Source organism: Hylobates moloch, unplaced genomic scaffold (assembly GCF_009828535.3).
Source record: "Hylobates moloch isolate HMO894 unplaced genomic scaffold, HMol_V3 SCAFFOLD_22, whole genome shotgun sequence".
NCBI classification, from domain to species: domain Eukaryota; kingdom Metazoa; phylum Chordata; class Mammalia; order Primates; family Hylobatidae; genus Hylobates; species Hylobates moloch.
Window position 1 is genome coordinate 35,545,753 of NW_026652297.1, and position 26,005 is coordinate 35,571,757.

Consider the following 26,005-nt stretch of genomic DNA (forward strand, 5'->3'; position numbering starts at 1 on the left):
TGCCGCCGGGACACGGCGCACTAGGAGCAGAACATCGCCCTCGCGTGGCTTGGCGGAGAAACGGTCCGAGGAGGCCAGGGTCCCTCCTTTCCCAACCCTGCCTCAGACCAAGCTCTGCTGGTTCTCCCTTTAGATATCCTGATCTCTGGGAACTTTGTCCTCACTTTAGCTTCCTGCAGTGCTTTGCAGCGCTCTGGACAGGGAGTTGGAAAACTTGGGCTTCCCTTAACATTGTCTCCCCAGAGTCTAGCACTCAATAGCAGGCATTCAGTATTGATGGAGTAAATTAATTATTTCCAGCCTCGCCTGTAGCTCCTAACATCTCGAATCTTCCCTTTCAACATTAGAAAAGTGAAATGATTGTTTTGTAGGATAATCTGTGGCCCTTCCAGCTCCAGCGCTCTTGGCTGTATTTTCTGCAATGTGTACTGAGTTGTAATGATTTGTTCATTCAACAAATATTTATTGAGAGACAGAACAGGGACCCCTCTTAAGGGCCTTCTAGGCACCCCCCTCCCCAAGCATGGAAATAAAGGAAAATCTTGAATTCCCTGAAGGGACATTCCAGGCACCTAACTTCCTCAATAAGTCAATGAGCAACCTGATAAGCAAGAAGGTAATAATAGCTTAAGACAGTAGCCAAGGACGTTAAATTCACAAAACGTTTGCTTCCCTATAGAAACTAAAGACAACATATGTCCCTGAGTTGTTTTTCAGAAACCTGGACCTCACCAAATGGAAAATGGTGTCCACCGGCATGGAGATCTCAGACTACCTATCTTTGTTCTAAATTTCTTCCTGAGGAGCCTGGAAGAATTCACAAAGCTTTGCCTCCTTAACCAATTGCAAATCAGAAAATCTTTGAATCCACCTATGACCTGTGGGTCCCTGCTTCAGATATCCTGGCTTTTTAGATCAAACCCATGTATAGCCTCCATGTATTGATTTATGACTTTGCCTGTAACCTCTGCCTCCCTGCCTTTAAAAATCCTTACCTGGGCTGGGCGCAGTGGCTCATGCCTGTAATCCCAGCACTTTGGGAGGCTGAGGCCAGGAGTTCGAGACCAGTCTGCTAACATGGTGAAACCCCTTCTCTACTAAAAATACAAAAACTAGCTGGGCATGGTGGTGGGCGCCTGTAATCCCAGCTACTTGGGAGGCTGAGGCAGATGAATCACTTGAAATCGGGAGTTGGAGGTGGCAGTGAGCCGAAATCTCGCCATTGCATTCCAGCATGGGTGACAAGAGTGAAACTGTTTCAAAAAAAAAAAAAAAAAAAAGCACACAAAAAACCCCTTACCTGTAAACCATCAGGGAGTTGGGGTCTTAAGCATAAGCTGCCTGATTCTTCTTGCTTGGTGCGATGCAATAAATGCCTCACTTTCATTACAAACCCCAATGTCAGTGTTTGGCTTTGCCGTGCTTGAGGGAGGACCTAAATTCAGTTAGGTAACATGAGCAGCTGCTAGCTGCCAGATACCTTGAATAGCATGTGCTAAATGATCATACTGTGTCTGTTAAAGGTACATACTACTGCGGCTGAACCCAAGTGGAAGGTAACATCCTGTATCAGAAGGCAAGGGTTCTTGTGTTTGCTAACCCCCTAGCTATGTCCTTGGGCAATCATCAAACCTCCGTAAGCCTCAAATTCTTCATCTGTTAAAATCAATAAAAGGCCTACTTTTGTGAAGATTGAGTTTTAAAAGTGCCTGCCCAATAGTGTGGTATGGGAGCGATATGTTAGTTGCCTTATCTCTCCTAGGGAACAATTACAGAAAGCTTTAGAAAAGCGGTATTTGAACTGAATTTTCAACCTTCTCCCAAGGCAAAACCTTGAAGTTGCCTGGAGAAGACGAAAGAAGTCTAAGGAATTTTTCTGTGCATGTGCCAGAAGACAAATGAGTGAAAGACCATTCATTGTCTGTTTGGAAAGCTATAAATTCTCCTAGCAACAGAAATAGATCATATTGTTGGAAATAAGCCTGGAAGAGCTCCTGCTCTCCACAACTTGTAAATAGCAGCAAACCAGTTGAACAAAACACAAAAGGTGATGAAACAATACTGGTGAGACGTCATTGCAATAGATATTACGTTCTCTGAGGAGGTTAGTCTATAAGGCTTTAAAGGAGGCTGGGCCAGGTGCAGTGGCTCACACCTGTAATCCCAGCCCTTGGGAGGCTGAGGTGGGAGGATCACTTGAGCTCAGGAGTTCGAGACCAGCCTGGGCAATATGGTGAAACCCTGTCTCTACAAAAAATTAGCCAGGCATGGTGGCGCATGCCTGTAGTCCCAGCTACTCAGGAGGCTGAGGTGGGAGGATCATTTGAGCCCAGGAGGCAGAAGTTGCAGTGAGCCAAGATTGCACCACCGTACTCCAGCCTGGGCAACAAGTGAGATCCTGTCTCAATACATACATACATACATACATAAAAAAGGAAGCTGATTTTCGGCTAAGCTTGGAAAGCTCGGAACAAAAGTGAGAATGAGAGTATGTTCAGGGTTCCTAGAGAAGATGGACTGAAAAGAAAATATACCCTGAGGGCAAGTGGGAACTGTGGATGGTAGTTAGGGAGGGAGGTCCTGGAAATAGAAGCAAATGTGTTTGAAATGAATGTGAGAGAATGTTCTTAAAGGTGAGTAGGTGTTTGTGAAAATAGTACTTCTAAGAAGTTTAGTCAAGTAGTGATGTAGAACAAAGAAGAATACTTTCTTTGAGTGGTTCCTATATACTAATGTTTTTACATGTAGCTTCTCATTTGATACTCCAGTAACCTCATGAGGCTGGTGTTATTATACTTTCCATATTACAGATGAAAAAAAGACACGTAGAGGTTTAAATACATGTTCAAGTCATACAGATAGTACCAGTGGAGTACAGATTAACACTCACATATGAGTTCTACTCCATGCTTTATGTTCTACGGTCCCCGTGTGGATGGGAACATGGCAAGCCCAAGAATGGTAGATTGGCCAAGGGGCTTGGTGACTACAATATCAGTTTTTGCTATTTTGGTTGTGATGGTCTCTTAATTATAAATAAGAACAATAATTCCTTTTTTTTTTTTTTTTGAGATAGGTTCTCACTCTGTCACCCAGACTGGAGCGCAGTGGTACAATCTTGGCTCACTGCAACCTCCACCTCCCAGGCTCAAGCGATTCTCCTGCCTCAGCCTCCCACGTAGCTGGGATTATAGGTGCATGCCACTACCACCCGGCTAATTTTTGTATTTTTAGTAAAGATGGGGTTTCACCATGTGGGCCACTCTGGAAGAACAATAATTCTTAAACTTATTTCTTTTTTGCTTTTTGCTTCTGTCAGACGTGTGTGTGTGTGTGTGTGTCTGTGTGTCTGTGTGTGTGTGTTCTCCTTCAGAACATAACCATCAACCTCCAATCCTTGCTAAATTACTTGTCATGCCAAACTGCATTTAATCTTAGGTTTATAGGCCAGATCTAATTTTCTTTGTTGACCCAGAAGTTTTCTTATTTTTATTCTGTTTACCTCTCTCCTTTTGGTCAAATAATAAAAAAAAAATTTTCCACAGATTATTTGCCTTAAAAGTACATGTGAGATTTTCTTCCTACTCAATTGACTAGGCTCTTTTAAAATATATAAACATTGATATCTTTCCTAATGTATTATATACCATTTAAAATATGAAATATGAATCATTTATATCTTGTAATATATCCAGATAATTATATGCTACAATTATACATTGTATGGGTCTAAAAATGATTCTCCTATATCACTGTAATCCTCAAATGATTAAAGAAATATTTTCACTTCCAGTTCAAATACCTTCTGATACTTAGAATGTGAATATGATATTATCAAAATTGTCATAGGGAATTCTGCATAAGAATATCTATTGATAATGATTACAAAAATTAAAATTAACATAGAAAAAATCAAATTGGAAATGCTTTCTTTGCATTTAAAAACAACAAATCACGATCAATAAAAGATCATAGTTCTCATCCTCTCTTCTCACCCTTCTGCCCAAAAACGTAGTTCTAAAAAACCTTTTCAAATTTATCAAACAAAAGAGAGAATTATTGAAAGGCAAAGGAATCAGAACAGATGCTATGTTGAACATTTTGTCCTTCGTTGACCTCAGTAAAAGGGTTGGTTCAAATTTCGTACTACAACACTACAAAAGTGGATTCCTTTATATCTTTAAACATTTTTATACTCAGATATTCTATGTTATGTATCTGACAATTTTTAAGTGACGGAAGATGTTTTTCTTGTTTCCACTGACTCTTACTCATAGTGGTTTGCCTTCTAGTATATATGAGTTGGCAGCTTGAACAGATTTTGTGGGAGTCCTGTGGGCCTACCTTGGGAAGGCTTTCCTCTAGAAAGTTTGCATCTCTCTCTCTGGTAGTCAAGACATATTCTTAATCCAGTACCACTTCAGTCACAGTTTTGGCTCACAATGAGAGTGTCAGATCCCCTACCTCACTGAAGTTTCAAGGCTCAGTGTCCCTTCAGCAATGTTGCTTTAGGAATCCAATCTCAGAGCAATCTCACACCTTCTGGCAGCCAGATTGTTTAAGCAGGCTCTCTGTTGATTTAGCTCCCTCCTACTCAGGCCAGGCTTTGTCTCCTGACCTTATTTTCCAGTGATTCCGTCCCACGCTTCCAGTTTCTTCTCAAATCTTCAGATGGCTTAAGCTCCAGATCCTTTCCATTTCAGTTCCAGTGTCTGCCTGGTCTGGGCTAAATTCATGGTTTTGTTTGTTTGTTTTTTTGTTTTGTCTAATCTGTGGAGAGCTATCCTACCCTTGTGAGACCAATGAAACCTCAGAAAATGTGTCCTATCCCAGGTATAGTTCATTTTGAAGCAGGCAGCTCCCTCAGGGCTCCTGAACATTCATAAAACTGGAAGTGAGACTCCTATGTTGGAGATAATAAAAAATTCAGCCGAGCATGGTGGCTCACGCCTATAATTCCAGCACTTTGGGAGGCTGAAGCAGGTGGATCACCTGAGATTAGCAGTTCGAGAGCAGCCTGGCCAACATGGTGAAACCTCATCTCTACTAAAAATACAAAAAAATTAGCTGGGCATGGTGGCACATGCCTGTAATCCCAGCTACTCAGGAGGCTGAGGCAAGGGAATCACTTGAGCCCAGGAGGCAGAGGTTGCAGTGATCTGAGATCACGCTGCTGTACTTTAGCTTGGGTGACAGAGCAAGACTCCATCTAAAAATATATATATAAATAAATAATAAATAATAAAAATTTGATTTGTACATTCATGTTGATACTTTTTCTTCTACATAATATAATTTTTCATAATCTCCCACTATGGGCTATTTAAAAAAATTTTTTTCGGGGTCAATTTTTTTTTTTTTTTTTTGAGACGGAGTCTTGCTCTGTCGCCCAGGCTGGAGTGCAGTGGCGCAATCTCGGCTCACTGCAAGCTCTGCCTCCCGGGTTCACGCCATTCTCCTGCCTCAGCCTCTCCGAGTAGCTGGGACTACAGGCGCCCGCCACCACGCCCGGCTAATTTTTTTGTATTTTTAGTAGAGACGGGGTTTCACCGTGGTCTCGATCTCCTGACCTCGTGATCCGCCCGCCTCCGCCTCCCAAAGTGCTGGGATTACAAGCGTGAGCCACCGCGCCCGGCCTAATTTTTTTTTCTATTTTCTTTCTTTCTTTCTTTTTGTTTTCTTTGAGATGGAGTTTTGTTCTTTTTGCCCAGGTTGGAGTGCAATGGCGTGATCTCGGCCCACCGCAACCTCCACCTCCCAGGTTCAAGCGATTCTCCTACCTCAGCCTCCCAAGTAGCTGATATTACAAGCATGCACCACCACACCAGGCTAATTTTTTGTATATTTAGTAGAGATGATGTTTCACCATGTTGGTCAGCTCGTCTCGGACTCCTGACCTCAGGTGATCCACCTACCTTGGCCTCCGAAAGTGCTGGGATTACAGGCGTGAGCCACTGCACCTGGCCTATTTCTTTATTTTTAAAAATTTCAACTTTTCTTTTAGATTCCAGGGTAGGGTACACATGCAGGGTTGTTACATAGTATATTATGTGATGCTGAGGTTTGGGATATGATTGAACCTGTCACCTAGGAAGTGAGCATGATACCCAACAGTTTTTCAACCATTTCCCTTCTTTTTCCTTCCCCCATCTAGGAGCCCCCAGTGTCTATTATTGCCATCTTTATGTCCATGAGTACCCAATGTTTAGCTCCTATGTATAGGTGAGAACATGCAATATTTGGTTTTCTGTTCCTGTGTTAATTTGCTTAGGATAATGGCTTCCAGCTGCATCCATGTTGCTACAAAGGACATGATTTCATTCTCTTTTATGGCTGTGTAGTAATCCATGGCATATATATACCACATTTTCTTTATCCAATCCACTGTTGATGGGCACCTAGGTTGATTCCATGTCTCAACTATTGTGAATAGTGCTGCAGTGAACATATAAGTACATGTGTCTTTTTGGTAGAACAATTCATTTTCTTTGGGATATATACCCAGTAATGGGATTGCTGGGATGAATGGTAGTTCTGTTTTAGGTTCTTTGAGAATCTCCAAACATCTACAGTGATGGGACTAATTTACATTTCCACAAACAGCGTATAAGTGCTCCCTTTCCTCTGCAGCCTTGCCAGCATCTGTTGTTTTTTGACATTTTAATAACTGCCATTCTGACTGGTATGAGATGGTGTATTAGTTCATTTTCACACTGCTGATAAAGACATACCCAAGACTGGGCAATTTACAAAAGAAAGAGGTTTATTGGACTTACAGTTCCACGTGGCTGGGGAGGCCTCACAATCATGGTGGAAGGCAAGGAGGAGGAAATCACATCTTACGTGGATGGAACCAGGCAAAAAGAGAGAGAGCTTGTGCAGGAAAACTCTTTTTAAAACCACCAGATCTTGTGAGGCTTATTCGCTATCACAAGAACAGCATGGGAAAGACCTGTCCCCACGATTCAATTACCTCCCATGGGGTCCCTCCCACAACACGTGGGAATTCATGATGAGATTTGGGTGGGGACACAGCCAAACCGTATCAGATGGTATCTTATCGTGGTTCTGATTTGCATTTCTCTGATGATTAGTGATGATGAGCATTTTTTCATTTTTTTCATGTTTGTTGGCTTCTTGCATGTCCCCTTTTTAGAAGTGTCTGTTCATGTCCTGTCCTTTGCCCACTTTGTTGTTGTTGATTTTATTTTTATTTATTTATTTATTTTTACTTGAGACAGGGTCTCACTCTGTCACCCAGGCTTGAGTGCAGTGGTGCAATCTCAGCTCACTGCAACTTCTGACTTCTGGGCTCAAGTGATCCTCCCACCTCAACCTCCTGAGTAGCTGGGTCTATAGGCATATGACACCATGACCAGCTAATTTTAAAATTTTTTATAGAGACAGGGTCTCCCTACATTTTCCCAGCTGGTCTCAAACTCCTGGCCTCAAGCAATCCTCCCTCCTCAGCCTCCCAAAGTGCTGGGATTACAAGCATGAGCCATAGGCTGGGTGCAGTGGCTCATGCCTGTAATCCCAGCACTTTGGGAGGCCAAGGCAGGTGGAGCACCTAAGGTCAGGAGTTTGAGACCAGCCTGGCCAACATGGTGAAACCCTGTCTCTACTAAAAATGCAAAAATTAGCTGGGTGTGGTGGTGGGTGCCTGTAATTCCCACTAATTGGGAAGCTGAGGCAGGAGAATCGCTTGAGTCTGGGAGGCAGAGGTTGTAGTGAGCTGAGATCACGCCACTGCACTCCAGCCTGGGTGATGGAGTAAGGCTCTGACTCAAAAAAATAACAATAATAATAATAAACAAGCATGAGCCACCATGCCTGGACTTTTACCCACTTTTTAATAGGGTTGTTTTTTGCTTGTTGATTAAGTTCCTTACAAATTCTGGATGTTAGAACTTTGTCAGATGCATGGTTTCTCATTCTGTAAGTTGTCTGTTTACTCTGTTGACAGGTTTTTTTTTGTTTTTTGCTATTCAGACGCCTTTAGTTAGGTTCCACTTGTCAGTTTTTATTTTTGTTGCAATTGCCTTTGAGGACTTAATCATAACTTTTTTCCTAAGGCCAATGTCCACAGTAGTGTTTCCTATGTTTTCTTCCAGTATTCTTATAGTTTGAAATTTTACATTTAAATTTTTATCTATCTTGAGTTAACTTTTGTATATGGTGAAAACTGGGGGTCCAGTTTCATTTTTCTGCATATGGCTAGCCAGTTATCCCAGCAAGATTTACTGAGTAGGGAGTCCTCTCCCCATTGCTTATTTTTGTTTAGTTTGTTGAAAAATCAGATGGCTGTAGGTATGCAGTTTTATTTCTGGGTTCTCTATTCTGTTCCATTTGTCTATGTATCTGTTTTTGTACCAGTACCATGCTGTTTTGGTTACTGTAGCCTTATAGTATAGTTTGAAGTTGTGTAGTGTAATGCCTCCAGCTTTATTCTTTTTGCTTAGGATTGCTTTGGCTATTTAGGTTCTTTTTTGGTTCATATGAATTTTAGACAGTTTTTTCTAATTCTGTGAAAAATGACATTGGTGATTTGATAGGAGTAGTTTAAATCTATAGATTGATTTGGGCAGTATGGCTATTTTAATGATATTGATTCTTCCAATCCATGAGCATGGAATATTTTTCCATTTGTGTCATCTGTGATTTCTTTCACTAGTGTTTTGTAGTTCTCCTTATAGAGATCTTTTACCTCCTTGGTTATCTGTATTCCTAGGTATTTTACTTTTTTGGTGGCTATTGTAAATGGGATTGTGTTCTTGATTTGATTCTCAGCTGGAATGTTATTGGTGTATAGAAATGGGATTGAGTTTTGTACATTGATTTTGTATCCTGAAACTTTACTGAAGTCGTTTATCAGTTCCAGGAGCCACTACAGGCCTTCAAAAAGCTGAGGCCATGGTTTTCTAAAGACTGACACACAGCTCAGGTGCTGATTTCTCAGTCACAGTGAAGGCTCCAGTTTCTCCCCTGAAGTCTGGGAAACTTTTAAAAATAACCCCCAGAGAAGAAGCTTTAGTCACTTCAATCCTGATAGCCACTTTATTGCCCCATCATAATAACTTTTGGTAAATGCTTTAATCTATTTTATTCAGTTACTATTCTCTCACTTGCCCCCCACTTTCTTGGCGCCATCCCTTAATTCATGATTTACTTCCATACGAAACACTTCTCTTTCTCTTCCTCTTCTATATATATATAAACCTATCCAATTTTTTTTTTAAACAGGGTCTTGAGTACAGGTGTGATGGCTCTTTGGGAGGCCGAGGCGGGTGGATCACGAGGTCAGGAGATTGAGAGCATCCTGGCCAACATGGTGAAAACCCGTCTCTACTAAAAATACAAAAATTAGCTGGGCATGGTGGCAGGCGCCTGTAGTCCCAGCTACTCCGGAGGCTGAGGCATGAGAATTGTTTGAACCCAGGACATGGAAGTTGCAGTGAGCCGAGGTTGCGCCACTGCACTCCAGCCTGGCAACAGAGCGAGACTCCGTCTCAAAAACAAAAACAAAAAACAAACAAACAAAAAAACAAAACAAAAAACAAAAAAAAAACAAAAAAATCAGGGGCTCAATCTGTCACCCAGGCTGGGGAGCAGCAGCATGATCAGAGCTCACTATACCTCCAAATTCCCAGGCTCAAGTGATCCTCCCGCCTTAGCCTCCAGAGTAGCTGGGACTACAGATATGCATCACCATGCTGGGTAATTAATTTATGGTAGAGCTGGGGTCTATCTTGCCCAGGCTGATCTTGAACTCCTTGGCTCAAGCAATCCTCCCACCTCAGCCTCCCGAAGTGATGGGATTACAGATGTAAGCCACCATGCAGGGATATCTTTCCCAATCTTCAAGGACAAGTGTCAGGACTATTTTTTTTTTCCATGAAGCCCTTTCTCTTGCTCTTATACCAGGAGAAACTCATCTCTGCACACTTTAAAATTTCATACATTTGGATCAGTCCCTTTTTTCTACCACATACCTTCTATCTCATGTTAGTTATTTGCATGCATTTCTCCTCTTTCCTATTAGACTATAAATCTCTTGACCACAAGATCCATATGTATATTAGATTTGTAATATCAAAACATCTATAGAGAGTAGGTGCTCAGTAAATATTTAAGTAAATTTGGGCAAAGTAGCAGGGGCCATAAGAATAAATGGTAACTGGCCGGGTGCAGTGGCTCACGCCTGTAATCCCAGCACTTTGGGAGGCCGAGGCGGGCGGATCACAAGGTCAGAAGATCGAGACCATCATGGCTAACATGGTGAAACTCCGTTTCTACTAAAAATACAAACAAAAATTAGCCAGGCGTGGTGGCGGGTGCCTGTAGTCCCAGCTACTTGGGAGGCTGAGGCAGGACAATGGCGTGAATCCGGGAGGCGGAGCTTGCAGTAAGCCGAGGTTGCGCCACTGCACTCCAGCCTGGGCAACAGAGCGAGACTCTGTCTCAAAAAAAAAAAAAAAAAAAAAAAAAAAAGGCCAGGCGCGGTGGCTCACACTTGTAATCCCAGCACTTTGGGAGGCCGAGGCAGGCGGATCACGAGGTCAGGAGATCGAGACCACAGTGAAACCCCGTCTCTACTAAAAATACAAAAAAATTAGCCGGGCGTGGTGGCGGGCGCCTGTAGTCCCAGCTACTCGGAGAGGCTGAGGCAGGAGAATGGCGTGAACCCGAGAGGCAGAGCTTGCAGTGAGCCGAGATTGCGCCACTGCACTCCAGCCTGGGTGACAGAGCGAGAGTCCGTCTCAAACAAACAAACAAACAAACAAACAAAAAAAACAAAACGAATGAATGGTAACTAGCAGTATGACTAAAAGGGTTGTTTTCAGCACTTAGGATTGGCCTCCCATTAAGGAAGGCCTCAATATTTGCTTCATCTACTCTTTCTTTTAAAAGGTATATTTATGTTTTCATTATGATTTGGATACCACATTTTTTTTGATACTATATTTTTCATTTGAGATAGTACTGGTATGGCACAGCTTATTAATAGTTTAGCACATTTCTTCTTTATTAACAATTGTTTGGAGTGAAAAAATGCCCTGCTTGAAAAATCACCTAGGAGTGGCCATGGGGTATCATTCTGGCAAATAGACGTAAGGAGAAGTAGCTCAATAGGGTTCTACAGGAAAACTTGTTAAAGGGAGGAAACTCAAAATACTCCTGCCTGGTACTCATTGCTGGAGATGGAATAGCCATTTGGAGGCCACTAGGTAAAGAAAGGATGAGGGTAAAGGCCATGTGTTAGTGATGGCCAAGAAGAAAGGTGAAATGAACCTGGGTTCCTGATAGCAACGTGAAGCCAGAATAATAGCTCTGAATTGTCTACCTATAGATTTCTTTTTATTATTATTGTTTCTATTTGACACATAATTGTATGTATTTATGGGCACAGTGTGATATTTTGATATATGTAATTGTGTGATCATCTAATCGAGATTTTTAGCATATCCATCACCTCAAACATTTATCCTTGCTTTATGGCAAGAACATTCAGAATCTCCTCTTCTAGCTATTTTGAAATATACACTATAATATTGTTAACCATAGTCACCCTACTGTGCTATAGAACACCAGAACAGATTCCTCCTATCTTACTCTAATTTTGTACCTGTTGACCAACCTCTCCCCATCATCCACTCTTTCTTTCCTCCTCGGCCTCTGGTAACCATTATTCGACTCTCTATTTCTATAAGATCAACTCCTTTAGATTCCGTCTATGAATGAGACCATGTGGTATTTGTCTTTCTGTGTCTGGTTTATGTCACTTAATGTCCTCCAGGTTCATCCATGTTGCCACAAATGACAGGATTTCATTTTTTTTATGGCTGGGTAATATTTTACAGTGTATATACACCATGTTTTCTTTATTACTTTGTCCACTGATGGACATGAAAGCTGATTCCATATCTTGGCTATTGTGAATAGTGCTGCAATAAACACGGGAGTGCAGATATCTCTTTGACATACTGATTTCATTTTCTTTGGATAAATACCCAGGAGAGGAATTGCTGGATCATATGGTACCTCTAGATTTCATATAGGAGAAAAATAAAACTTATATTTAAGCTACATTTGGGGGCTTTGTTATTTACATTGGAACATAAACTTGACTGATGCAATCGGATACTATTCATTTTAAGCTTTGACCAAATGGTAGCTGAAAGATTATATACTTTGTGGTTAGTGGGATTTAGCAATTGTTATTGTTTTTTGACACTTAATTATTTGTGTGTACAAATTGAGTGTTCATTATTTTATTAGGTTTTTCACTTCCTTATTATTGATTTGTAGGCTGCTTAATACGTATATTTACAGTATTTCACCCAGTGTGTTACTTGGATTTTGTATTTGTTTGAGTCTTGCCACACAAAAGTTTTAAATCTTTATATCATAATAAGAGCACTTATGAATCAGGTGGTGTTCTAAGTGCTTAGATTATTACCTCATTTATTTCCTCCATAACAACCCTAAGAAGTAGGCTATGATTATCATTCTGATTAATCAAATGAGGATACTGAGGTAGAGGCAACAAGTGACTGGGGTTGAGTTCACTCACCTGGAGCTGGGAAATGAAGCCATGTGGTCTGACTCAGAGCCTGTTCTCCCTCTATTCTCTCCCTCACTAATCCTGTCAGTAATTTTGCATAAGCCTGTTTAGAACGGTTCCCCTGTCCCAAGATTGCATGAATATTGTATTATATATTTAAGTGAAATACATAATTTATTGTAGATTTTCTACAAAAATTTCTTTACAACCCAATTTCTTTGAAGATTTTGGTTACTGGAGTAAAATACTACATTTACCGTGAAACCATTTTTAAGCAAACAATTCAGTGGCATTAAGTACATTCCCAATGTTGTGCACCCATCACTAGTACTATCTCTAGAACTTTTTCATTGTCTCAAACAGAAACTCTGTACCCATTAAGCAGTAATACCTCATTTAGCCTAATATACATATATCTTCTGATAATATACAGGTTACTTGCTGATATTAACAGAAGGGTCCTATCCTAACAACTCAAAGAAGCTTTCTGGTGTTTATTCTAATACTCTTGAGTTACCTGGATTCTTGGTTTAATTTCCATTTGCATTTTCCCATATTATATGTCATATTTTGCTGATTCTAAGTTACCATTTTTTGTCTCTAAAATTAATCTCATAACCAATGGAATCTTAGATTCAATAAAATATAGCATATTTTAAAAAATCAACTCTACTGAGGTATGATTTATGTACAATAATTATTTACCAATTTAAAATGGACATTTAGTTGAGCTGTAACAAATGTATACAGTCATCTACCTATCACCCACCACATAACACTGATGTAGAACACTTCCCTCAACCTGAAACTTCCAACATGTTCCTTGGGACAGTCCTTTCCCCAACCATAACCCCTAGTAACCAATGATCTGCCTTCTAACATTATAGTTTAGTCTCTTCTGGAATTTCATACAAATGGGATGAGTCTTGTGTGTCTGGTTTCTTTCAGCTAGTGTAATTATTGAGACTCATTCAAATGATGTATTAGTTTGTTCCTTTTTATTGTCCAATATTCCATGATATACTATACTTTATTCAATTTGTTTATCCATTCATAGGTTGATGCATCCTTGGGTTGTTTTCAACTTTTGGTTATGAATAAAATTGCTATAAACATTCAAATACAAGTGGTGGGTAAATATATGTTTCCATTTCTCTTGGGTAAATAAATGTCTAGGAGTGGGTTTGTGGGTCATATGGTGATTGCTTAAAGTTTCTGCCAAGCAGTTTTCCAAAGTGGTTGTACAACTCAGCATTCCCACTAAAAGTGCGTGAGAGTGCAAGTTATACTGGGTCTTCACCAGCACTTAGTATGGCCAGTCTTAAAAGTTTAGACATTCAGCCAGACATGGTGGCTCACGCCTGTAATCCCAGCACTTTGGGAGGCCAAGGCGGGTGGATCACCTGAAGTCAGGAGTTCGAGACCAGCCTGGCCAACATTGTGAAATCTCATCTCTACTAAAAATACAAAAAATTAGCTGGGCATAGTGGCAGGTGCCAGTAATCCCAGCTACTTGGGAGATTGAGGCAGGAGAAGCACTTGAACCAGGGAGGTGGAGGTTGCAGTGAGCCAAGATCACGCCATTGCACTCCAGCCCAGGCAACAAGAGCGAAATTCTGTCTGAAGAAAAAAAAAAAAGTTTAGACATTCAGATGAGTGTGTTATTGAGGCTTTCTCTTTGGGTTCATTGAGCTTCTTGGAACTGTGGGTTTATAGTTTTGATTGTTTGGAAACTTTCATCTATTATTTCTTCAAAAGCTTTTTTTCTGTTCCTGCCTCACTCCCCTCTTGACCTTAAACTGCTTCGTATTGTTTCACAGGGCACTGATCCTCTGGTGTTTTGTTTTTCGTTCCCCATTCTTTTTTGTCTCTGTGCTTCATTTTGAGTAGTTTCTATGGTTATGTTCTTAAGTTTACTGATTTGTCGTCTTCATTGTCTAATCTTCTCTTTATCCCATACAGTGTATTTTTCATTTCAGATAAGAGTTCCATTTGCATACTTTTTATATCTTCTATTTGTCTCCTATTTTATTTTCCTCTCTCTCTATATATTTTTTTGAGACGGAGTTTCCCTCTTGTGGCCCAGGCTGGAGTGCAGTGGTGCGATCTCGGCTCACTGCAATTTCTGCCTCCTGGGTTCAAGCGATTCTCCTGCCTCAGCCTCCCAAGTAGCTGGGATTACAGGCATGCACCACCAAGCCTGGTTTTCTATTTTTAGTAGAGACAGGGTTTCTCCATGTTTGTCAGGCTGATTTGAACTCCTGACCTCAGGTGATCCACCCGCCTTGGCCTCCCAAAGTGCTGGGATTACAGGCATAAGCCACCACGCCCAGCCTATTTGCCTCTATATTCTTGACCATATGAGGTATATTTATAATTGCTGATTTTATATCCTTGTTTGGTAATTTCATCATTCCTATCATTTCACTGTTTATTTTCCTGGTAATGGATCGTATTTTTGTGTTGTTTTGCCTGCCTAGTAATGTTTGATTAGATGACAGTACGAATTCTACACTGTTGATTGCTGGATTTTGTTGTGGTTATTTAAGTAGAGTTGAGCTTTGTTCTTGTGTGTGATTACTTGGAATTAGTTGGATTTTTTTCAAGGCAAGGCTTGCTTTTGAGCTTTTAAAGGAGGGTTCAGAGCAGCTTTTAGTCAACGGCTAATGTGGCCTCATACTTAGATGATATCCTTCTGAAGACCCTACTGTATGTTTTCTATATTACAAGATCTTTCCACCCTGGCTGGTGGGAACACCCACTATTCCCAGCCCTAGATGAGCCCTGGGGATTGTTTCACCAAAGCTTCCTGATGGTTCTTTCCCCACACAGTCTGGGTAATTATCTCAATGCATGAATTAGTACTTAGTGAAATACTTAAGGGGGCTTAATTTATACTGATATCTTTTTTTTTTTTTTTGAGATGGAGTCTCACTTTATTGCCCAGGCTGGAGTGTAGTGGCACGATCTTTGTTCACTGCAACCTAAACCTCCCGGGTTCAAGCGATTCTCATGCCTCAGCTACCAAGTAGCTGGGATTACAGGCATGCACCACCATGCCCGCTAATTTCTGCATTTTTAGTAGAGATGGGGGTTTCACCATGTTGGCCAGGCTGGTCTCGAACTCCTGACCTCAAGTCATCCATCCGCCTCGGCCTCCAGAAGTGCTGGGATTACAGACATGATTCACTGTGCCTAGCCCTGATATCTTACTTTTGAAATCTCCATCCCTTTGAGGATTCTTCCTTATCCTCCCTTCTTCCACAATGAGACCTCTGACTCCCCAAAACATCAAATGACATTTACTCCTTTGTTCAGTTCTATCATACACATAAAATGGTTTCAGAATTGCTGTATTTATCACTGTGAAAAATAAACCTACAAAAAAGGTTCCAATATTTGTTTGTAGTTCTTTTTTATTCCTCTTATAATAGAATAAAGTTTATAGCCCCTGCTCCCAGCTTTAATAAATCTTTTGACAGCTGAATTTATGACATTTACAGTCCTGGTTAGCACTATAGTTCGCTTTTTATATAACACTTTTTAAAACAGTTGAATTTTGGCCAGGCATGGTGGCTCGTACCTGTATTCCAAACATTTTGGGAGGCCAAGGCAGGAGGATAACTTGAGGCCAGGAGTTCAAGACCAGCCTGGGCAACATGGCAAGACCCTGTCTCTAGAAAAAATTTAAAAATTAGCTGGACACGGTAGCATGAGCCTGAAGTCCTAGCTACTTGGGTGGCTGAGGTGGGAGGATTGCTTGAGCCCTGGAGTTCGATGCTGCAGTGAGCCATGACTGCACCACTGCACTCCAGCCTGGGCAACAGATCCAGACCCCGTCTCAGGGTAAATAAATAACTAAATAACTAAATAAATACAGTTGAAGTTTAAGTTGCCATAGTTACACGTTAATTTTTTAATGCATGCAATTTATATGCTTTCATAATTTGCTAAGGAAATTAACTCCTTTCCTTTTTAAAACATTTTTTGCAATTTTTATTATCCTTCTCATATACAGAACAAAGTATATAAATTCAAACTATCAAGTTCTGGCGAAGAATGAGTTAGTTTTTTAAAATTATTCTTTCTTCATACACTAAAAACATAAATTATGGTGCCCTAGCAGTCATTTGGGCCGCTTTCCTCTCTGTTATGACTTATATCCAGTCACAAAATCCTGCCAACTCTTTCCTTCTCAAATGCCTCTGGAATCCAATCCTCCACTCCCACGGCCACCCTCTAGGCAGGGCCCTTATCACACCAGGCTTGGTTTGGCACAACAGACTTATATATATAGCATCTACTATCGCTTGCCAAGTGTTTCAAAAAGACTACTAATCAATCTCATGTAAGAACTATCTTTCCATCTTTGCATCACTGCAAATCTGAACAAGTTTTTTTGTGGCCAACATTTATTTAAAATTTAATTTTAGGTTCGGGGGTACATGTGAAGGTTTGTTACATAGATGAACTTGTGTCATGGGGGTTTATTGTACAGATTATTTCATCACCTAGGTATTAAGCCCAGTACCCAATAGTTATCTTTTGTGCTCCTCTCCCTTCTCCCACCCTCAACCCCTAAGTAGACTCCAGTCTACTTACCATGTTATTCAAGCAATATAAATATCATATGAATTGAAAGCAAACTATGCCTGCAGAAACATTTAATAGCAGCCAGGCGCAGTGGCTCACACCTGTAATCCCAGCACTTTGGGAGGCTGAGGCGGGCAGATCACCTGAGGTCAGGAGTTTGAGACCAGCCTGGCTAACATGGTGAAACCCCATCTCAACCAAAAACACAAAATTTAGCTGGGCTTGGTGGCACACACCTATAATCCCAGCAACTCAGGAGGCTGAGCCAGAAGAATCATTTGAACTCAGGAGGTGGAGGTTACAGTGAGCCAAGATCACACCACTCCATTCCAGCCTGGGTGACAGAGTGAGACTCCATCTCAAAAACAGCATCAACGACGACAAATTTAGTAGTTTAAAAATACCATATATGCCTGAATATAAGTTATATTCCCCCCTAAAACTACCCCACTGAAAAGAGTATGGAAGCTTAATCTTATTTTGAAGCCTTATGCTGCCACTACTCTAGGTAATGTCTTTGGGGAAGATACTGGTTTGAAATGACCTCAATTAATAGCAGTTTTGCATGTATCTACACACAGATTTTTAAAATACATTTTAAAAAAAGGATATTATTTCAAACTTTGATAACAGGATGACATGCTTTGGAAAACACGGTCAGAGAGCTAAAGAAGTCTCTAATGATGATCAAGAGACTGATGTCAAAGATGGATCAGAGGACAATAAAATTATCCTACAAAACATAAGCAAAAATATTCTACAATGTTCTTATGTAACATACAACTGACAAAATACTTCATCTATATCTGTAACAATTTATGTAATCTTACCAAAATATTGTTTTGGTGAAATCTTATTGGGAAAATGGGGCATAGCCTCCTACTTTGCTAGGTTCATGGATGCTTACCTTGTCAAAGACGCCATCACCGAATCTTAGCTTATGTGTTCATCCATTCTCTAGTCCATTACTTATTTTTTTAACATATCACTTCTCATGATGCAAAATTACTTAATTATGTATGTATTACTTATCTCCCTTGACTGGAATAAGAATGTATAAGGGCAAGGACTTTGGCTTGTCATATGAAACTGCAGGCTGTAATGTAGTTTTTAAAAGTGACAGCAAAGAGGGATAGAGGTGAAGGCAAACACAGCTAGAGTGGAAAAGGCGCTCCAGCAGTTTATTTAGTTATCTAATTGCTATGGTTTGAACGTGTCCCCCAAGGGTCTTACGTTGGAAAGTTAATCCCCAATGACAACGTTGTTGACAGGTGGGACCTTTAAGAGGTGATTAGGCCATGAGGGCTGTGCCCTCATGAATAGATTAATGCCGTTATTGTGGGAATGGGCTAGTCTGTGGCAGTGCATCCCTATAAAGGATGAGCTCAATCTCTTGTTCTCTCTCACCACTTTATGCCCTCACAAGACGCAGCCCCCTAGATCTTGGACATCCTAGGCTCAAGAACTGTGAGCCAAATACATTTCTTGTCTTTACAAATTACCCAGCCTGTGATACTCTGTTACAGCAACGGAAAATGAACTAAAATACTCCTGAGGTCAGTTCCTCATGGATTGTTTTTAATGTAATGTAATGGGTATGCATAAACCAAGGACCACTCACATTTACGTTATTTTTTTTTCTTTTTGAGATAATCTTGTTCTGTTGCCCAGGCTGGAATGCAGTGGCACGATCTCGGCTCACGGCAACCTCTGCCTCCCGGGTTCAAGTGATTCTCCTGCCTCAGCCTCCTGAGTAGCTGGGATTACAGGCGCCTGCCCCCACTCCCAGCTGATTTTTGTATTTTTAGTAGAGATGGAGTTTTGTCATGTTGCTCAGGCTGGTCTCGAACTCCTGACCTCAGGTGATCCGCCTGCTTTGGCCTCCCAAAGTGCTGGGATTACAGGTGTGAGCCACCACGCCTGGCCCATATTTATGCTTATTATTCAAGAAACACAAAAGAAAAAACCCTGAAATTAGAAGGAATCCAGTTTATTCAAATAATTCTTCTTTAACAATATTTACAAACAGGTTTTTTTTTGTTTGTTTATAAAATTTGCTCAATTTTAATTTGTTCTAATATTTAGAATCAAAACACACACTTGAAGGAAAAATATTCCACGTTTTAATATTCTGTCAAGTACAGATTTTTACAAAATGTAACTGAATATTTAGGTAAGTCTTTAAGAGAAATTAAAACCCATGAAATAAAAATATCACAAAGACAATGTCAATAGAATCTGAAAGTTGTTTAAAGAAAGAGTCCTTAACTAGAATATTTAACTTTTGGTTTACATATTAGTAGTAGTATTAACAATAAATGCTGTAACATCTTGCCATAACCAAACATAAACCAAATGACTGAGGGAAACATAAATCAAATGGCTGTTATTCATTTTTGGCTGTTATTCATTTTTGAATACCAGTTAATACTACTGCTTTCAAAGTTGTTCAGGAGTTCTGATTTTGACAGACTATTTTCAAATAAAACTGCACGGATGAAATATAAATTTTTTAAAATATTGTTTTAACTCTATCATCTTTTCAAATCTCTTATGTCTTTCGGTTACAGTTCTTTGCTTGACCTTCCCTTTTTAAAGATATGTATGTTAAAGCAGCAGCTTAGGTATTCTGAATTCCATCCCAGTTGGTTTAAGTGAGTATAAAGAGGCTTATCCTGGGGATTCTCATTGTCTTTCTAAATTGAAAAATTACTCTACATTAAACAAAATAGAATCATAGTCTTTTCAAAGGCCCGTGCCAGATAACACAAAAAGTTTGCTTACATAAAAAGTTTGCAAAAACACTGAAGCTTTGGTAGTTATTTGTTGTGATTCAGCCAAACCAATTCTCTTGTCACATTTTAGGGCTAACCCTTGAGAAAGGTCTATCCAGTTGTGAGGGCTTTGTCTGACTAGGATCTTACAGAAAACAGGAATAGCTGTTGAGCAAGAAAGGTAATACATGAAAAGAGACAGCTCAAGACTGCAGTTACATACTATATCCTGTTGCCCTACGATGATTATTACTAAGAGAGTTTTTACTTTTGCAGAAGGTTGAAAAGAAAAGTCTATGACAAGAGCATAAAAAAACTATATTTGTGCCACATTGTTTAAATTACTGTAATAAAGACTAACTGCATAAGCATAAACATTATTCTCTATTATTTGCTAGAAAATCATTAAAGTAACTATTTAAATTGTGAAATCCAAAAACAAAATAATCTTCTGGAAATGACTCTTGTAGAAAAAGGCAATGAAAGTGCTTCATTGCCAATATAATTAACTATAATTGCTTCCAACATAAAAATTTAAAAAGTCTCTACTCAAGGAAACACTGAGAGTATGCAAACCAATTTTTCTTATTAAAAATATTTTACAAGTAGAAACTATAAAATATTGAAATTGAAGAAATTTGCCATATCTGGCACAGAATTGTAAATTATATAATAAAGTGTCAAGAATTATAAGATTCTTGGTTTGATGACTGATGAAAAAAATCCTGCTTTCAGCTCAAATGGCACAATGCCATCAACAATGTATTGAAACATATCAGAAGCAAGAATCTAGTTTTAAAGATTTTACCACTATTGCTTAACCTTGATCATATTACCTCCCCTTATAAAATTGCATGGAAATAATTCTGGTATATCAGATGTTAGAAATTGATGTCCTATGTGATATGTGTTAGATTATTTGTATATTTTACAAAGGACCATATGATTTATATTTCCTACCACATTTACACACATTAAAAATCACTAAATGTTAAAAAAATATAAGTAAAAAATATTTGGAAAAACTTGTTATGTCTTATTTCAATAGACAGAAGACTATTTTCAGTGTCCTGGATGAAAGGATTCTTGGTGCCATGGAGCTGGAAGAAAAAACACCACAAAGATTTAAATAAATAATTTAGACTAATGGTACATGATACTATAGTGGAAAGAACCTGAGTTTAAATTACAGCTAAAGAGATCAAAGTGCTTATTTGCCCTTAAGTAGCCATAGGGTCATCGGATCCTATGAAAGTTAATTTAAGGCTCTCTGAGGAATGGTTTCCTCATCTGTAAAAGAACAGCACCTCTGCATCTCTCTAAGGTATCCTGTGAAATTAAATGTAATAAAGGACATAATGTGACTGGGACACAGGGCTCACTCAAGCACTGTCCTTTAGTTCCATTTTCTGGTGTTGAATACAAGCACCACGAACAATATAGTGACAAATAGGTCCAAGAGATTTTCACATTTTTAAGAATGCAGTTCCTGTAAGTGTGAGAGGTGATTTCTGTGGATTATTTACACTCATGATAACTCAAAGATGTGCTTATAACATTTCAATTGCCTCAATTTTTTTTAGAGTGACTTTTGGATATAAGTAAATGATTATTTCTTTTTCTTTTATTTTAATTGGACTAATATAACCAAGGAGGTAACAATACAGATTATTTGAGAGTCATAGCTGGACTTGATTCCAGAGCTATCTTTTTTAATATCACAAATAGCTTAACTATTAAGAACAAAAGAAAGCCCAAACTATGAGAACCTTTCTGAAACAATCACAATCAAGATTTCCTATCTCAGAAATTAAAGTGTCCACTTTAATTCATAGGTTTGTCCCATCTACTATGCTTGGTGTTTATCATTACAGCATCAGCAATGATATCAAATTAATAAAAAAGGAAAAAGCAGAGTCATAGACTTTGTTCCTGTTTTCTTTTTCCCCTTTTATTTTTTTTTTTGAGATGGAGTTTCACCCTGTCGCCCAGTATCGAGTGCAGTGGCGTGATCTCGGCTCACTGCAACCTCTGCTTCCCAGATCCAAGCCATTCTGCTGCCTCAGCCTCCCATGTAGCTGGGATTACAGGCATGTGACACCACACCTGGCTAATTTTGTATTTTTAGTAGAGACAGGGTTGCACCATGTTGTCCAGGCTGGTCTCAAACTCCTGACCTCAAGTGATCTGCCTGCCTTGGCCTCCCAGAGTGCTGGGATTACAGGCGTGAGCTACTGCGTCCGGCCTTTCCCCCCCTCTTTTATCGTTTTCCTTGTGTTCTGTCTTAGGTGAAAAACTTCTAGCCCTGTGGAAAGTCATTTACTGAGGCAGGGAAGAAAGGGAAAGATACAGAGATTATTACAATACCACCTAATACTCACATACCTTATGTGAGAAAAGCACACAAAAAGTACTACAGAAGTACGAGAGAGATTGTTCTATGGTCCTATGGGAGAACATTAAGTTGTTCAACATGGCTTGAATGCAGAGGTGGAAGTGGTGGCAGATGACGTTGGACATAGAGGACTGTGAAGGGCTCTGCATTCCAGGCTAAAGTATTTGAATTTTATCCGGTAGGTTATAGTGAATCAGTGATATAACTCCAATGCAGAGGTGCTGATGTGATCAGATTTCTCAATTAGAAACAGAACTATGTCAACAGGCTGCTTCTTGCCCAGTTCAGACCTATGGCCTATGGCCTCTCAATTTTTTCTACATATCAATTTGTAACAATATCCAGGGCTTAGAAACTTTTTAAAAGAAAATTCTCTGGGCCTGATGCCTCACACCTGTAATCCCACACTTTGGAAGGCAGGGGCAGGAGGATCACTTGAGGCCAGGAGTCCGAGACCACCCTAGGCAACACAGTAAGACCTCATCTCTACTAATATATATATATATTTTTTGAGACTGGGTCTTCCTGTCACACAGGCTGGAGTGCAGTGGTGCGATCTCAGCTCACTGCAACCTCTGCCTCCCCGGTTCAAGTGATTCTCATGTCTCAGCTTCCTGAGTAGCTGGGATTACAGGTGTGTGCTACCACTCCCAGCTAATTTTTGTATTTTCAGTAGATACCAGGGTTTTGCCAAGTTTTGCCTCAAGTGAACTGCCCACCTCCACCTCCCAAAGTGCTGGGATTACAGGTGCTCAGCCTCTACTAAAAATTAAAAATAATAAAAATAAAAATTAAAAATTATTTAAAATAATTAGCTGGACATGGTGATGCATGCCTGTAGTTCCAGCTACTTGGGATGCTGAAATGGGAGGACAGCTTGAGCCCAGGAGTTTGAGGTTTCAATAAGCTATGAATGTGCCACTGGACACCAGTGTAGGTGACAGAATGAGACCCTGCCTTAAAAAAGAATTATCTTGCATTTCTCTGTATAAGATATTAAAAGATGGTTATTTTTATTTAAAGTACATTTTATCCCCAATGGTAGAATATTTGGTTGTTAGGGTAACTTTTTCTGCAGGATAATTGTTTTTATATTTTGCTTTAACTCTGATAAATGCACATTTCAATTTCATTAAAACACCTATATTCTAATCATGCTATTTTACAAGTAGAATTAAGCATTTCAGAAAGAAAAAATTCCATGTTACAGAGCAAACTATCAAGTTCTTCTACCAATATATTTTAATTAACTCTATTCACGTACACCAAGATACCGTATTAGATAACTGAGAGAAAGAGAAAGGTTGTTTTATCTAATTGAAATTTATTTTCCCACCTTAGTTTACTCTGTTTTTCCTCTAATTATCAAAATAATGTATGTTTCACAGTAGATAATCTAGAAAACGCAAGAAAAAATCCTCTACACACCCCAAAGGTTTTACCTGAAGACAGACAAATTAAAATATTGGTATATTTTATTTCAGTATTTCTATTTCCGTATTTATGTAGGTAAGTTTACATGATATAGTTTAAAAAAAGTCAGGTCATTAAAAACCCTTTAATGGTTGCATCACATTTCACTGTATTGATTTTTTTTTTTTTTGAGGTCGAGTCTCATTCTATCACCTAGGCTGGAGTGCAGTGGCGGATCTCCGCTCACCACAACCTCCACCTCCTGGGTTCAAGTGATTCTCTTTCCTCAGCCTCCCAGGTAGCTGGGACTACAGGCGTGTGCCACCATGCCTGGCTAATTTTTGTATTTTTAGTAGAGACGGGGTTTCACTATGTTGGCCAGGCTGGTCTCGAACTCCTGACCTCGTGATCTGCCCCCCCCATCCCCTCGGCCTCCAAAGTGCTGGGATTACAGGCGTGAGCCACTGCACTCAGCCCCACTGTATCGATTAACTATAAGTTACTTAACTATTCCCTACTGTTGGGTTTTTGAAGAACACATCAAGGATATATTAGTGATACTGACATTTTTCTTGAATTTTTGACAACTAGATTTCCATCCTCTCTGCCCAATCCATGGGCAATTCTACAAATCTGTACAGAAAAATGACTGCTCTCTCTCCCTCTAACTCATCACTTACTGTGAATTCCACTTACATAAATGGACACAGTTAAAAGTAACAACTCAATAAAGCAGGCATTAAAATGTGAAACTCACCATAAACCCAAGGAACTTCTGGAGGCACATCTCGATTAGGAAGGTAAGGGTATGTAGCTTGTGGTAATGGCTGATGAGAAGCATATTGTGAAAAAATTGGCTGCTGAAAATTAGAAGCAGGTATTTGAGATTGAAAATACCCATTCACTGGCACAAAGCCATTTGCTTGTGGCTCCCCAGCAAAATAAGTAAAATATTGAGAGTACAGAAGATTAGAATGTGTGCCCTGGGCAGTACTTGCAACTGTGGTCAACAGCCCAGAAGGAGATGGCTGTACTTCATATGATGTTATCCCTTGGTATGTCTGGGTAATGGCATTGCCATTGCTGCTGCTGTAATGATAAACACACCAAGCAGAGTATGGATATGAAGTTCCAAATAAATGCTCAGAAGAATTATACGTTGGGGTACATGCAGACTGTGGAAGTTCATTCCAATATGTGGCAGCATTCTGCGTTAGGACTTTTGAATTTTCATCATTCTGTTGTTCAGAAAGAGCGTACTCTGCTCCTTGATTCACATTAAGGGTTATATGCCCAGATGCTCCAAAAGTATGCACAGTATTGGGATTCAATGTATCCTTCATGTATTTGTCCTCTGACTCAGTTTCTGCAGGCTGTAGCTTGTTTATCTGCAGAGTAGGAATTTTGTTCTGGATACAGATGGGTTCTGGAGAAGTCATGCATGAGGAATTTTTAATAGATGAATTTACTATATCATTATCTTGAAGTTCAAAGACTGTGTCATTCATTTCTAGATCAGTATGGACATCTTTCACAAAACAGAAAATTGGCTTTGAGAGCACCGACGCATCAGGCACAAGAGAAACATCAGTTTCTGGGTTTATATCAGAAAGGCAGGATTTTTGGGTGGGATCTGGGGAATTTTTAAGAAATTTCTGCAAAAGTGTCTCATGGTCTGGTGAAAATGTGCCATGTACACTTTTTTGGTCACAAATTGCAAAAGCAGCACAATCTTTCTTATCCCTTTTTGTTTCAGCAGCACTAAAGTTCACATTTCTTTTCTTCATGCTATTTAAATTTTCCTGTTGTCCAGTGAAGTGGTCTGGCGCATCAGATGAAACAGTTAAGTCTATTTTGCTTTCCGACTTTGATGCACAAGTGTCTTTTGGATTCTCTAAGGGTAAAAGTGAGCCAGGTAGTAATCTTTGCATTTCAACTTTTTTTGGCATTAAATGATTTCTTTTCAGATTGTCAGATGAACTTGGTACCGTTTTGTTTTCGCTTTGGGGATGAGATCCTGTAGTCCTATTAGGTGCAACACATACATAAAAATGACTTTAAATATATAGGGTCATAAAATTTTAATGGAAATATATATTTGAAATTTTTATCCAGGAGAAGAGTTCTTAAGCTTTACGTTTTCCCATTCTATTGGCACTATACAAGTAACATTTTCCTAGTTTGACTGCCGTAGTTTGGATTTAGATACTTTTCCTACTGAAGATGACATGCTCTACATTTTAAATATATTTCCAATATTGTAAT

The 26,005-nt window shown here is 39.6% G+C and overlaps 1 protein-coding gene across 4 annotated transcripts in view; it reads right to left on the reverse strand.

Moving 5' to 3' along the window:
- Positions 1-19,258: 19,258 nt before the first annotated feature.
- TEX15 (testis expressed 15, meiosis and synapsis associated) overlaps positions 19,259-26,005 on the reverse strand; it is a 77,235-nt gene continuing 70,488 nt past the window's right edge. For 3 of the 4 annotated variants that reach the window (XM_058433657.1, XM_058433655.1, XM_058433656.1), the window contains exons 10-11: positions 24,498-25,765; positions 20,620-21,032 (exon numbers count right to left, since the gene is read on the reverse strand). In XM_058433657.1, the coding sequence (XP_058289640.1) occupies positions 20,995-21,032; positions 24,498-25,765 (1,306 nt within the window). In that variant the 3' untranslated portion in view covers positions 20,620-20,994. Of the gene's footprint in view, positions 21,033-24,497; positions 25,766-26,005 lie in introns of all 4 variants that reach the window. The other variant, XM_058433654.1, reaches the window with a different exon arrangement.